Below are 14,396 nucleotides of genomic sequence, written 5' to 3' on the forward strand. Positions count from 1 at the left end.
GCCTCCGCAGCGAAAGTCCGAAATCCTCCTCGTCAGGGACTTCAAGCGACCCTACCTATATATTCCCACAGTTTGCACCCGGGTGCTACAGGTAAAGGGAGTCAAAAGGTACAAACTTGCAGTTATAAGTGCTGGGGATGTCACGTGTAGCGCGGTGACTACAGTTCACAATGCTACACTGTATCTGAAAGTTGTTAAGAGAGTAGATCTTAAAGTTCCCATCACAAGGGAAAAAACTGTTCAACTGTGAGGTTGATGGATATTAAAGCTACTGCAGTGATCACTTCACAATATACACATAAATCATTATGTTGTATAACTAAAACAAAGTCCTCTGCTAATTTCATCTCACTAAACCTGGAAAATAAAAAAGGGAGGGGGCGCTGAGGAATTTTAATTTCATTAAACAGATGAGAAAACCAAGAAAGAAACTCATAGCAGAGGCCAAGTCAGAAGCTGGCATAGGTCTCATTGGTCAGGACAGTGTGGTTGACTCTACTGGTCTTTTCCCTCTATGCTTTGGCTTGTCGGTACCTCCCGATGGAGAGTACTATCTGCGGCTACCAGTCCACCGAACATGTCTGCCTGCATTTCGTCATTTCTGCTTCTCCCGTTTAGTTCCTTTCATGGCCCACATTCAGCCAAGAAAACACAGGAAAGAGGGAGCTTCGTCTCCCACATCCACCACCCACCAGCATCATGACTTCGACATTCCCTGCATATTCCTGAGCCGGTCGGAGCCGTACCGCGTGCTGCGCACTGAAGATTACAGAATTTGGGAGTTGCACGTAAGAGAAAAAAGAATATCAAAGACTGCAAACATTCTTTAAAGAGAAATGAGAATTTGCAAGGGTCTGGCAACAGTCATGGCTTTGAAGGCCATTAAAAAAAAACTTTCATATTTTAAAACAACTGAATGAAGTCCTTTCTAGATTTTTGCAATAAACCTGCTAGTCCCACAGAGTATGCGTTAAAATCTTTCTGACCTATCTCACTCTATTACTTAGAAATCTGGATGGAGTGAACAGTATATAGAAGATGACAGTTTCCAAGTTACCTTGGTTATATCTGTTTTGTATTCATAGCAGCCTTCTAAGGATGATCCCAACAGGTTTGGAATTTCGTGGCCAGTGAAACACTCATCTCTCTCCTCCCCCCAACCTTGGCAGTTCTCGCTGCATGGTATTCCCCCTCGGCCATTGGAGATCATGACACCTCCTTCTCTGCTACCCAGTCCTACTGCTGCCTCATCCCCTAAGTTCTCACTGCCTCGAAGATGGGGTTTGGGAAGCCTCTGTTCTGCAGTGGACGAGATGTTTTCTTGTTGTCATGACAGCGAGAGTCTGGAATGAAAGGAGGTCAGGTGCTTGCCAGTAGGTACATACCAGCTTTTTACATGGGAACCTGCCCCCGAATTCCGCTTTTTCTCCGGTCTTCTTTTCATCTACCTGTCATCTAAAACTGAAACTATCACAAGCTGAAATTAGCATAGATTCTAATGGAAACAGGCTTAGAAATCCTAAAGTATAACATTTCCTAAAGTATGTTCTGTAGAATGCCACCCTTGCAAGGTGCTCTCCGAAAAAGGCTCAACAGCCTGATGAACTTGGGGGACATGGCGCACTTTTCCCCCTCCCGGCATTTGAGCATATTAAAGGAGCAGCAGTGTCCCTTTGTAAATGAACTATGTTCAACTCACTTGGTAGATTTGTGGGGGGACTTGGGCCTCCCTTCCCAGACCACAGGATTTCTGTGGGAAAATACTCTGAATTTCCAATCTAACTCTCCACAAGCTGGAAGTGTTCTACACATCACTGACCTTTCTCAATGATAGCAGATATTCATAAAAACATTTTTAGACCTGTAAACAAGGGTTAAAGCAGCAATAATTTTGCAATAAAAATGTATATGTATGCATGTATATCAGCTAAAAGATAAAATGTATACTTAAGGCATTCTTTCTTCCTTTCTTTTCCTTTCCTTCCTTTCTTTCTTTCTTTTTTTTTCCTTTTTTCTTTTTTTTGCCATTTGGGCAACCTAGGAGAATGACTCATATCAAAAAAATTTTAAAGCTTCAAGACTAGACTGAATATCGAACTGCCCTATGTAAAGGTACAAAATCTATGCTCAAAAAGGTTTTTTTTGCTTTTTGTTTTTTGTTTTTTTGGTGCAGCAAAGCTTGTTGAATCTCAAAATTGCTAAAGTCTGGTCAAGCCTGATGGCCTTTGTTGCTATTTTTGAAGTCAGACAAACTGTGTTCACCTAGAGAGGATTAAAATGGTGGATTGGTGGTATATGATGAAAATCCTTTGGAGTGGATACCAGAATCCTAAGCCTGTGGAGGTCTACCATCAATCAAACATCTGGGTGGAAAGATAAAAGATGAGGCCATATTCTACATGCTTCCAAATGTATCAGGGACATCATGTTGATCCTAAAACTAAACAGTTGACTATTTTTCCCCCACATTTTGCTTCAGTATCCTGGAATCACACATACATTGCTAAAAACTCAAGGGGGCCTTGGCCCACAGGAATCAATTTTAGTTTGAACATAGGATATTATTTGGAGTATGATTATAAAGGCCAGTTATATATTACTTTAAAAACCAACTTACAGAGAAATGCTGCAGTAGTCAGTGAAAAGCTGGAATTCCTCCTGAAGGCTATCACAGTCTTAACCCTGGCATTCAGTGCAAACACTGTATGGAGGCAATACGCCATTCCAAGGCCTGCGGAGTCAATATTTTCTTTCTCTTGTTTCTGTTTTATTTATTTATTACTTCCATTTTTTTCCCCAGTTCTTTTATAAGAGCAGTGGGAAAGCTCTGGATCATAAACACACTTGTGGCAGGTCTATGTTACGGTGGTTAGTGGGACCGGGCTGCCAACCGTGCTGTCAGTAGGCAAAGAGAGGGAAGAGGTAGGGAAGGAGTGAACATCGAACCCCTGTTACTTAGGAGGCATTCTCCACGTGTTCCTTCATTTTAATCCTGATGAAAACCCACAAGGTACACATTCTGCACCTGGTTTATAGACAAAGGAAGTCAGGACTCAGGAAAGTCCTGCAACTCGTCCAAGACTAGGGCGCAGGAAGCAGAGCTGCGGTGTGAACTCTGATCTGCCCATTCTTTCCAGGACACTAGCCCAACTGCCTCAGTGAAAGGTGTTCCACGCGAACCAAAATTTGCATGGAGAGAACGGAATTTTGCGCTTACAGAAATAATGGCATTTCTCAAGAATGGGGAGTTATATTTAAGGCACCAGAAACCTAATGCTGAAATGACCTTAATCAACACCATGGATCTCAAGCAAACAGACACAACCAGATATTCGAAGCAGCTTTTGTGGGTTTTGCTTTTTTGTTATTACTATTACTCCATACCACTTTTATATTATTTTTCACATACCTACCCAAATAGAAGGGATTTTTTTTTTTTAAAGCACATGAACATTTTTTCCTGTTTTCATTCTGCCAAAACTGAAAGAGATGAGCCACCTGCAGGGTGATACAAATACTCTGGGCATGAGCCTAATGGACCTTAGAATGGTGTGTATTTTGGATTATGGGAATCTTTGGTCCTTGGCTGTTAGTCGGAGCTCACAAAGAATGCTCCAAGAAGTTTCAACCCATGACACTGAACTGTGGGCTGGCCTTCTAAGAACACATTATATTGCACTTACTGTGTAATTCTTCAAATATGTATATTTCAAACACACTGATGAGCTACATTTTAATAATTCTTCTGATTACAAATTATTTCATGGTTGAAACCATATGTGTTCTATCTGCTTCAAATACAGAATGCCCAATGTACTGTATTAGAGATACTGTCAAGAATTCATACCACATTGAGGGTATCTATCTACCTTTCTTCAAGGAACACTTGTTGTCTAGAATTGCTTTCATTTCTCGTGTCTGTAGTAAAGGGCTAATATTTAGACTAATGACAAACAGGACCATAAGTGTAATACTTAAGTATGTCATTACGAGACTAACTTTTGAATAAGCAAATAGACCAAACCTTGGTGTTCCCAATTATTATTTGTAAGTGTCTAATTTGTTTGACTACCTTTCAATAGAGAAGACCACAAATCACGTTTGAGGCACTGAAATTACTTTTCTTCCCAACAAACCTAGATGGCTACACCCTACTATTTACAAGTGGCCGCCAGAGAAACCAACAGGCATTATTATGCTTTGGTACCAAAGGAAGACAGGATTTGTCAAATCTGAAACGTGAAGTTAGTAGTTGAACAACAGCAATTCGGACACCAAATAGAAGCAGGGTTCTAAATTTAATGGATGACTGACAACAGGGAAAAGCTCAGGGAAACCGAGTCTGCAAAATGTCCTACCTTAGGTATACCTTGACATTTGAGAGACAAGCCAAGTATCTTAACTGCAAGTTAAGCTTTCAACAAACTGCAGGTAAATTTGGTGAAATGTTTTATCTGTCCAAAGACAGTACTCACCACATCAAAGGCAGTAAACACGTGACAGTAGTGGTGATTGGACTTCAAATCTTTTGTGATGTAAGCAAATGTTGAGAGGTCTTCCGGGTCCTGGGCAGCACAGGAGATATTACGAATTTCATGCTCAGCAATTATGTTCTGGAATAAATGAAATAAATGACGGTTGTTTTCCTTTGCAAGCCAGCGTATTTTAGAACCAAGGCAAATGACTTGAGAATCCGTTGCATTCCCCCTTTCCAGAATGTTCTAGACCAGCAACATTCAAAGTGACACAACAGGCTACCTGTGGGCAACAGTATACCAGGTCTGGAAGGAATGTTTTCGTTTAATTAAAAACAACTTAAGGTAGTCATATCCTGTAGCAGTGGTTCTCACCAGGTGCTGTGAGCAGAAGCCCTCTGGGTGACAGACACGCTTTTTTAAAAAACAGTAGTTACTAAGCATTTTATGGTTTTCATTCCCCATATACACCTATAGATAGGCACTGCTGCCTCCTGCTAATTCTGTCTGGAAAGGATCACCTGTCACACTCTGCATGCAGGGAGAAACTCTGTCTCAAGGAGCTCAGGAAGCCCTTCCCCATCTCGCTCCTCACTTCCTGTGCTCCCCACCCCCCACTGCCCCAGAGCCAAGACAGGTATAGAAGGAAGTGGGCAGCTGGAAGCATCAAGGTGCTCGTTCTTTAAAACAGTTTTTTAAAGGATAGTTGACACTTAATGTTACATTAGTTTCAGGTGTACAATACAGCGATTCAACGTCTCTGAATGCTGTAATAGGCTCACCGCAAGCATAGGTGCCATCTGTCACCATGGAATGCCGTTACAGTGTCACGGACTACATTCCCTCGTATGTGCCTTTTATTCCCAGGACCTATTCACTCCATAACTGGAAGCCTGTATCTTCCACACCCCTTCACCCATTTTGCCCATCCACCCCCCTTTCCCTCTGAAAACCTGTTTGTTCTCCATATTTATAGGTCTGATTCTGCTTTTTGTTTATTCATTTATTTTTTAGGTTCCACACGAGTGAAACCCTATGGTATTTGTCTTTTTTGATCTTACTTCACTTAGCATAATACCCTCCAGGTCCTTCTGTGCTGTTGCAAATGACAAGATCTCATCCTTTTTACGGCTGTGCAACACCCCGTCGTGGATGTGTACACATGTAGCACACGCAGACTTTATCCATTCACCTATCTTTAGACTCTCAGGTTGTTTCCATACCTTGGCTACTGTAAATAAGGCTGCAATAAACATAGCGGTGCATGTATCCCTTTGAATTAGTGTTTTGGTTTTCTTCCGCTAAGTACCCAGTAGTGGAACTAGTGGATGAGACGGTAGTTCTTTTTTTAACTTTTTGAGGAACCTCCGTACTGTTTTCCATAGTGGCTGCCCCAGTTTGCATCCCCACCAGCAGTTCAAGGTGCTCGCTCTCGCAGACTCTGGGGAGGCTGAGGACAAGAGGTGGGATGAGGGAACAACCGCTCTGCATCCTTCCGGTCTTGGATGCCCGGCCTGACGACGACAACACCTTACTAACTCCACCCACCGTGCTGAACTACGAGTGGGTGCTGTGGCTCTTCTTATCATCTCACAGGTGGGGAAAATGGTACTGGGGTAAGTGCCTTATGCAGGGCAGGTGGCAGAGCTAGGACGCCAATGCAAAGCTGCCTGACTATGGAGCTCAGCCCCACTTCCTGGTTTAATAGCATTTCACTTTTTTCTCTCCAGCATTTCTTCATGCTATCTCCCTGCCAGTGGGCATCTAGGAGCAACTGGTGGAAGGCAAATGAAGAAAGGTTTAAGTATCATTACTCTGAAGCACAACATAACCAAGGAGCATTGCGGTGGCGGCAAACCCTGCTAGAAATTTCTTTTGATACACAGATGTTTTTAAAAAGAGAAAAAAAAAATCACAGAACTATGCAATCATTTTTTTATCTTATCGTATCCCATGTATGTTATTTTTTGCAGTTGTCAGAGATCTAAAACCTTTTCTACGTTAGTTATGCTAATTATTTCTTAATTGCACAGTCTTAAATAACCTGTTGGCCATAAAATGTTCCACGTATACCCATCAATGCCTAAAAACGCTTACAAAATGTCCTTCCCTGCCAGCACCCCCAACAAGTACTTCATGTCCCTTGCTCTACGGAGCTGTGTGGTCGGGAAGCAATTACAGAATTAACACATAAAAGAAAATTAAATTAAGGCATTCTTCACTGTGGCCCTGTATGTTGACATGATAGGCAGTGCACCATCAAAAATAACTCAATTTGAAACTAGAATTCCATAAACAAGTAACATCCTATTGCAAGACACAGTTTCCAACTAGAAGGTCTTGATCTTCTTCTGGCATTCAGGTAGCAATTCTTCAAGTAGAAAACTAAATTAAGAACTAGTGAGTCTTAAAATGAATTTCAGAATCTACAGCCTTCACAGAAAAGATGTTAGCAAGTGCTGAGAGCCTCCGCCGTCATTTTAATGGGGGGCTGCCGTTACCTTGGGGAGTGTGGATTAGGGGTCACCTATCCATGATCCACTGTCACCAGAAATAGATTATTGGCTCCAGTTTTTTTTTTTTTTTTAAACTAAATTGGCATTTTGTGTTCCTGAGATCTTTTGCTAGCATACGGTAGACTGAAGATCAACTTCTGGGGAAAGTACTACAGTGAAAAAAATGCCCTGTGATTTTTAGTACGTTGAATTCCCTGTGTCTTGCCAATTCACAAGATGCTACTTGCCAATGATCTTCAATGACGTGTGGCAGCATCATGGCCCTGGGCAAAACAGTAAAGTAGGTAAAGGATATCTTTGGAGAGCTCTCTTTATTACGGACTGTATGTCTGTGTCCTCTCCAAATTCATAGCTTGAAATCTTAGGGATCCCGAGATCCTAAGCCCTGATGTGGTAGTATTTGGAGGTGGGGCCTTTGAGAGGTGATCAGGTCCTGAAGGTGTGGCCCTCATGATGGATTCATGCCCTTACAAGAGAAGAGAGACCTCGCTAGCTCTCTGCCACGTGAAGACACAGAAGGAAAATGCCGTCTGTGAGCCAGGTTATGGGCTCTCATCAGACATTGAATCTGCTGGTGACTTGACCTTGGACTTCCCAGCCTCCAGAACTGTAGGAAATAAATGCTTATTATTTAAGCCACCCAGTCTGGTCATTTGTTATAGCAGCCCAAACGGACTGAGACATCCTTACTGTCTTTCCTGCCCTTCCCCTCATTTTCTGGAATCTCCCACTTCTCTACCCCCAGGAGCCCAGGGCTATCTTTTAGCTGCCCTCCTCTGTGTTGCTCCATGTTTCCAAATCAGCCTCCCCTCCCCCTACGGAAACTTTTACTCCTCTCTTGCTGTGGTCCAGAGGGAAGGCAGGCTAACAAATGTATTCTATATTCAGTTAAGAATAACTGATGTGTAATCATCTTAACTGTTGTATGCAGTTAAGTCAGTTCGTATCGATAGCCTATGTCAAGAGGCACTTTGGAACAGAACTTTCTGATCCACCCATGGGGCTGGAATGTCATGAAGCCCTGAGAGCTTGTCCTCCCTCTGCACTATCTTCCCAGAACAGCGAGGCCAGCTCTCCATGCGGAAGGTGCGTCCGAGACCAAGGACACTACAGCTGGAGACTGGACGGTTGGTTTCCTCCTTGGAGAAGATGTCAAGGAGGAACTCATTCTTTCTACCATCTGCCACGCATCAGTTAGTGGCTCCTCCGTAAATGAACAGTGGATGTCCACATAAGGAACAGGTGATGCATCTTCGTTTAAAACAGACTCCACTTCTGTTGCTCAGCCTCCATATCAAGGCATGTTCTAAGGAGACTAGAGCTTTTAAAAGGCTCTAAACAAAGAGGGAGGAGGGGCTCATGCCACCCCTTCTTTGGGACGGAAAGTTTGGCAGCTCAGTACTTGCAACAGGGACAGACTGTTTTTCTTGTCTTTTGCCTTTCATCATGTTGAGAAACAGCTAAACCGGGGCCTGCCTTGTGGGTATAGAGGACAAGTGTGTGGTCCAGCCAGTTAATAGAAAGGTTCTCAGAAGGGTGTGTGACCTAGGAGTCAGCCTCTCCCCACTTCCCTCACTCCTGGCTCTGCCAGGCAGGGCCTTTCTCCTGAGTCCCCCTCCTCAGGCCAGGCCTTCTCTGGGAGAACTTCAGAGAAAGTACCCGAAACAGAGGCAGCAGCCCCAGCTGGAGAGGACCCTCCTGGAGAGGACCCGTGGGGAGGCTGATGCAGATGAGAACAGCACACATGCTTAATGCGCTCTTAATTTGACTCTGAGCTTTTTGGAAAGAGAAGTATGTGCTATTAAAAAAAAAAAAAAAAAAAGGAAGAAAAAGAGCGAGCACTTGTTTAAGCAAATGTTCTGAATTATTTTGTGCTTAAAAAACAGCCTAAGCCCTGTTTGAAGTTGGCATTCAAAAAGCAAACAAACAGAAACCAAACCCCAGTGCTGCACTCTTCCTAATTTAGCTGGATGGGAAGACTGAGGAAGGAGTCAGGGCGGGCGGGAAGGCAAAATGCAGGTCACTCTTTGCCACACACTGGGTGTGGGGCTGTGCCACTTCTTGCAAGATGCTGCTGGTTTGAATACAAGGCTATAACCAAACTGTCAGAGACCTCTGGGCCGAAGGCCTCACTAGAGTTCTCTCTGGGCTGTGGATCTCCAGAAAGCTGCTGTGCCCTATCTACAACATTTTAGGACTAGGTCTATTCCAAGTTCCATTTTGAATTCAAGACTACTTTCTGTTCACCCTTCTTAAATCAGGACTAGTGGTTCGATTTGTTTCCTAAGTTCTAGGCAATACGTTTCTAAGTTTCTGTCTAGGTACCTAGCCCTTCCCCACAGAGCAGCCGAAGTCCTGGATTTCTTGGATTGAAAGGAGAGAAGTGCTTTGCTAGAGGGCTCATCTTTTCTGGCCTAACAGGGGTCACAGTTCCGTTGGAGCAGCATACTGCAAACTGGCCGGTGGCGGTGGAGGGACAGCGGCCGTGTTCGGTTAGGGGGTGGGGAGGTCGGGTCAGGGTTCAGCCCGTCCCCATGACCAGCTGGCTGTAGGACTGCAGGGCAGTCACTTAGCAGAGACCTGAGGCCTTCTGTTACTGTCCCTGCGCTGTCTGGTAGAACAAGCACCTCCAGCTCTGCAGGCAGGGAGAGAGTGAGCCCTGCAGCAGCCGGCGAGGGCCGCTTAGGAAGAAAGCACAGTGAAAGCATCAAATATGAATACGAAGGTGTGACTCCTGGCTCTGCCTCCTTGCAGGCTTAGCGGCCTCTAGCCCTTCATCTTGTGAAGGCTTCAAGTAGCCGCGTGCTTCTCAAGTCCTTCCAACCAAAGCGGCTCCCCAAGACAAGGCCTCCCAGGGCAGGGGTCCCCGGGGGCAAACAGAAAGCAGGCCTCTGGAGTTCAGCGCTGCGCTCCTCTCCCACAGTGAGCGCTAATCCGAGGTCGGCCTTTGCTCCAGAACTGGGCGGCCTAGCGGGGCTCAGCGGGCACTGCCGGGGCCGGGCTGTCGGAGCGCAGCTCCCCTCACAACACAGCCGGAGAACGGCCCTTCAACAATGCAGCCTCGAGGCCTTTCAGAACCGGTCCTTCAGCCCTGGCTGGTGGTGGTGCTTCTCGGCCTTCTGCACTCAACTCCCACCTGTGCAGCCCAGCACTCTTTCTTTCTTCTGCTGCTCTAATCCGATCTCTCTGCCTTGGCTTCTCACACACCAACGGCCACACTGTGGCCCTGAGTCACCCACTCTCTCCCTCTCCACTGTTCTATCGGGCTAGTTCGGCCACACTGCAGACACTGGGAGGGGACACTGTACACTTGTCAGTGTAGAAGTCGATGTCCCCCGATTCCTGAAAAAGCCACCAGGCACGAGGCATTGGAGAGAGACTGGTTTTGCCTGCCACCAACACAGGCATTTTGCCTTTCCTCTAGATTCTGCAAATACGCTGGGGACCACCTCCAAGACCTCGAGCGCTATGCTGACCTCTTTAGTGTTTCTAGTCACACAGGACTATCTTCTGTGTATTGGTCAGTGCTCACACTTCCACACAACAGCCACGTGTGAGCAGGCATTTGTGGAAAACTCATCTCATTATTGGCAACTAAAGCAGAAATGTCTCCTCAAGGTATGGGAGGATCAGGTTCTGTAGCCCTTGATGTGTCCACAAGCCAAATGCAGCAAGACAGGGAGAGCAGATTCAAGAAGCTGCTGCTAATACAGGCCCAGCAGGTCACAGCACCAGCTCCACAGAATGACAGCCTTAAGACTCTGGGCACTTTTCAGGGCAAATACCACTTGTTTAGAAATTGTTAGACTCTAAGACTCCTGAGGTGGTTAATCTAAGGAAGTGTCAAACTCTTGATACTAAAAATATATTGCTATTCATGGTTTTCAAATGCAAATGGAAGGAGAGAGTTGCTCCAGGTTAGGGAAAACACCCAGATGCCAAAGCCTTTCTTGAACCTTAGAAACAGTGACAGTAATGGTGTTGTCAATGAGAATTCCATAATGTTCTGGAACTTTAAAAACCAACTGACTATAATTTAAGGATAAAGTTTGTGCACCAGTCACTAAAAGTTGCTTCCAACTAATAAAGAAAGCAAATCAGTTGGGATTTTCCTGATGACGATCTCCACAGTGTGATCACACAACAGTTGAAACTATCATTTCCCACAAGGCATCCGACTCCGTGCTTTGGAAAGATCAGCCTGCCCTATCGTGCTGGGTTGTAAGCTTTCCGTCCAGGTTTCAGAACCATTGCTAAAACTGGGAGGTTGTTCTAAGTAGGCCCAGGGAGGCTGGGCTTGTCTGAATGCTGACACAGCTATCTTCCCTGTTTTGTCGGATACACCAGGAAACCCCAGAACTGGCAGATTCCAATGCTCAGGTTATTATAGCCACCCAGGATTCACCGCCCGTGGGACCCCCCCACCTCGGTGTCTAAATCCAGTTGCCCTGGCCCTAAGTTAACTATTGTTTAGTCCACCTCTTCCATGACTTTGAGTCCTTTTCTCCAAACTAGAGTGAGTACAATTAGGGGAACCCCGTAGGGGGTCCAGAAAATAAATGGTACTCACCAACGGGGACCTTTCTACAGTTTGTCAGTTGGGAGGATATAGGAATAAAACACGTGGACATCGGGGGGTTCTGTGAGGAGGAACTGGTCAGATTTGGTTGTTTATGGAGAGTGACCGTAGTCACACCCACGCGTTCTAGTCTAGCCCTGGTGCTCTGTCATCGTCACCAAGAAAGGGACTCTAAACACTTAAGTAAAATGCAGCCTGGCTCTTCGCACTTGACCTCAGAGCTCATGAACTGTTTCCACTGTGAGTGCAAAGTCACAGCATGCCTTGAGCTTTTTTTTCTGATTGTGTCTCTTAAGAAAATACAGTCAAAATCCTCTCCTCTGTCTCAATAGCTGAGAATAAACGCAATTAGAAGATACAAAAGGCAGAGAATGTGTTCCTTGCGTCAGGTGTTCACTGAATCCAAAGAAAGGATATAGATGTCGCTAGAGAAATGGAAGACAAATGTCCTGGTCCTTTGGCCAGTAATATTTTCCTCTGATGGCGGAACGATGACAATGCTACATTTTCATTACATACGTGACTTTTTTTTTTTTTTTTTCTGTTGTAATGTTCTCCAGATCCAAAGGGCCAGATACTAAATGGCCACAGTCTATTAGAGAAGCACACAGAAAAAGCAAAACATGTATAGGAATCTTAGATGAAATCCCCAGATGCAACGTGCCCTTCTGTGTATATGTATGAGTGTGTGTGTGTGTGTGTGTGTGCGCTCACACACCTACAGATGCATTCAGGGAGCAGAAAGGTGGGGGGCAGGACATGAATAAAATGGGAAATGCTGGGCATGATGGGAGCAAAGTATTTTAGATCATATGCCCAGGACTGTATCTGGCGTGACAAACCAAAGAGAGGGGCGGTACTCACCTTATTTGTTGCATCAATAAATTTGACTCCTTTATAAGAGACCGAAAGAATAATAGTGGGGACCTTCTTCATTTGCTCTGTGGACTTCTGAAATTAAAATTAGAAAGCTGTTAGAGCAGTTTGTGTTGCATGGCAACTGAAGCACATAATTTCTCCTCTTAAAAGATAAAAATGAGCCCAACTTAACAACACACACACGCACACACACACGCACGCACACACATCAAACACACACCAAACACACTAATTTAAATGTATGTCTCTCTTCTCTTAGGCTGAGCCACGGTTTGGGCTTCTAAAGCGTGTGTCTTGCACTTGAGAATCTAAAAAGAGCTTGTTCTGCCACTTCCCGTGGGTGAAGGAAAACTTTTTCCCTGACACCAAAGGGATCAACGAACAGCCCTGTCTCCCACTGCGATTTCCAGCAACCGTTCTTTGACTGGAGTTAAACCGTGTCAGAGTTAACTCCACGGGTGAGTTTAGCATTAACAAAACAAGTCCACCACTCCCCCTTTCTCCCAGAGTCACTTTTTCTCCAAGGCACGATGTAGGTCTGAATCGTGTAGTTAGAAGAGGGATTTAAGCACCTCATTGTGAATTTTTCCTGAACCTGGCCAAATCCTGAAGAGCGGATGAATTTGTCGCTGTGTCACTGGTCACTGCAGGACAGAATACTCCCCTACCACAGCGAAGCCCTCCGGAACTGTCCGTATTTTGAGCCACAGCAAAACCAGACAGTCCAGGTAACCTCCTTCATCATTTAGAGCCGCTAGATTTCCTCAGGCTAAGTTCTTAGGACAGATGCTCAGGCCGGCTTCATGTGCCGCTAGTCTGCAGCTCTGGGAGTTTTATGCATGTGCACAAACTTTCTCCACAATTTAGGATGTACCTTTTCTGTTTAGTTTGATCATTCATCACGGGTCTCCAATAGTCTGGGTACTTGATTCCCCACTATGGTTCCTCTTAATAAGCACATTAAACATCAAAAAGAACCTACCTGACAGTTAGCCTGATGGATTTTCCAGAGAAGACAGGTGGGAACAAAAGAGGAGAGAAAATACATAAGAAGGTAAGGAAACCACTTCAATAATTCACCGACAGCACAAAGTCCTGAGAAGGTAGAGGGAGAACAGGCTTTACGGGTAAACGCAATAGAGCACAGCCTCTCTTGCAGGAGTGGCTGAGGGTTCTTCAGACCCCATCTCTCCCTTCCTGTCCCCTCATCACCATTCATGGTGCCACACAGCCTCCTGCCTGACGCACCAGAACCTTCCACTGTGGGCGTTCCCCAACCACCTGTCTTACGGACAGTAAGGGAACTGGGAGAAAATATTACCCAATTTTCCATTTTTAAATTCCAAAATGTGACCAGAATTAAAGAAGCCTTTTAGTTGGACAGTGTGAATGGAACTCACTGAGCTTAAAAACAATGTTACATCTTTCACTTGAGCCATGGAAAAGGGGTTTCACATTCTCCTCTGATTGTTTTGATGCATCTTTTGGATAGCCACTCCACTTGTTTCAAAGATAGAGATGACGGATCAGTAAGAATGTTACTATTTAGTATTTATTAAAAGTTTCATATAGTATAGAAAAAAAGCCTTTCTCCTGAGTTGCTTTTTAACTAGTTTTAAAATTACTCGAACTTGCTAGTTTTCTTTTGCGGTTGCCAGAGATTTAAAGATTTTATTTATTTATTTTTGTGTGAGAGAAAGAGCATAGGCGGTGCAGGGGGTGTCACAGAGAGAGAAGCAGACTCCCCACTGAACAGACAGCCCGAAGTGGGGCTCCATCCCAGGACCTGGACCTGAGCCGGAGGCAGACACTTAATAGACTGCGCCACCTAGGCCCCCTGCCAAAGAAATTTAGACACTTTTATCTTTTTAATGCTTTATCCAAACAATTCTTAAAAGTGTACAAGATAGGGGTGCCAGGGTGGCTCCGTCAGTTGAGCCATTATCT

The 14,396-nt window shown here is 44.7% G+C and overlaps 1 protein-coding gene across 19 annotated transcripts in view; it reads right to left on the minus strand.

Moving 5' to 3' along the window:
• ANKS1B (ankyrin repeat and sterile alpha motif domain containing 1B) overlaps positions 1-14,396 on the minus strand; it is a 1,139,726-nt gene that overhangs the window by 23,993 nt on the left and 1,101,337 nt on the right. For 18 of the 19 annotated variants that reach the window (XM_059186617.1, XM_059186610.1, XM_059186607.1 and 15 more), the window contains 2 exons: positions 12,435-12,521; positions 4,476-4,613 (listed from right to left, as the gene is read on the minus strand). In XM_059186617.1, the coding sequence (XP_059042600.1) occupies positions 4,476-4,613; positions 12,435-12,521 (225 nt within the window). Of the gene's footprint in view, positions 1-4,475; positions 4,614-12,434; positions 12,522-13,401; positions 13,444-14,396 lie in introns of those variants that run through there. The other variant, XM_059186618.1, reaches the window with a different exon arrangement.

This window comes from Mustela lutreola, chromosome 8, assembly GCF_030435805.1.
Source record: "Mustela lutreola isolate mMusLut2 chromosome 8, mMusLut2.pri, whole genome shotgun sequence".
Classification (NCBI taxonomy): domain Eukaryota; kingdom Metazoa; phylum Chordata; class Mammalia; order Carnivora; family Mustelidae; genus Mustela; species Mustela lutreola.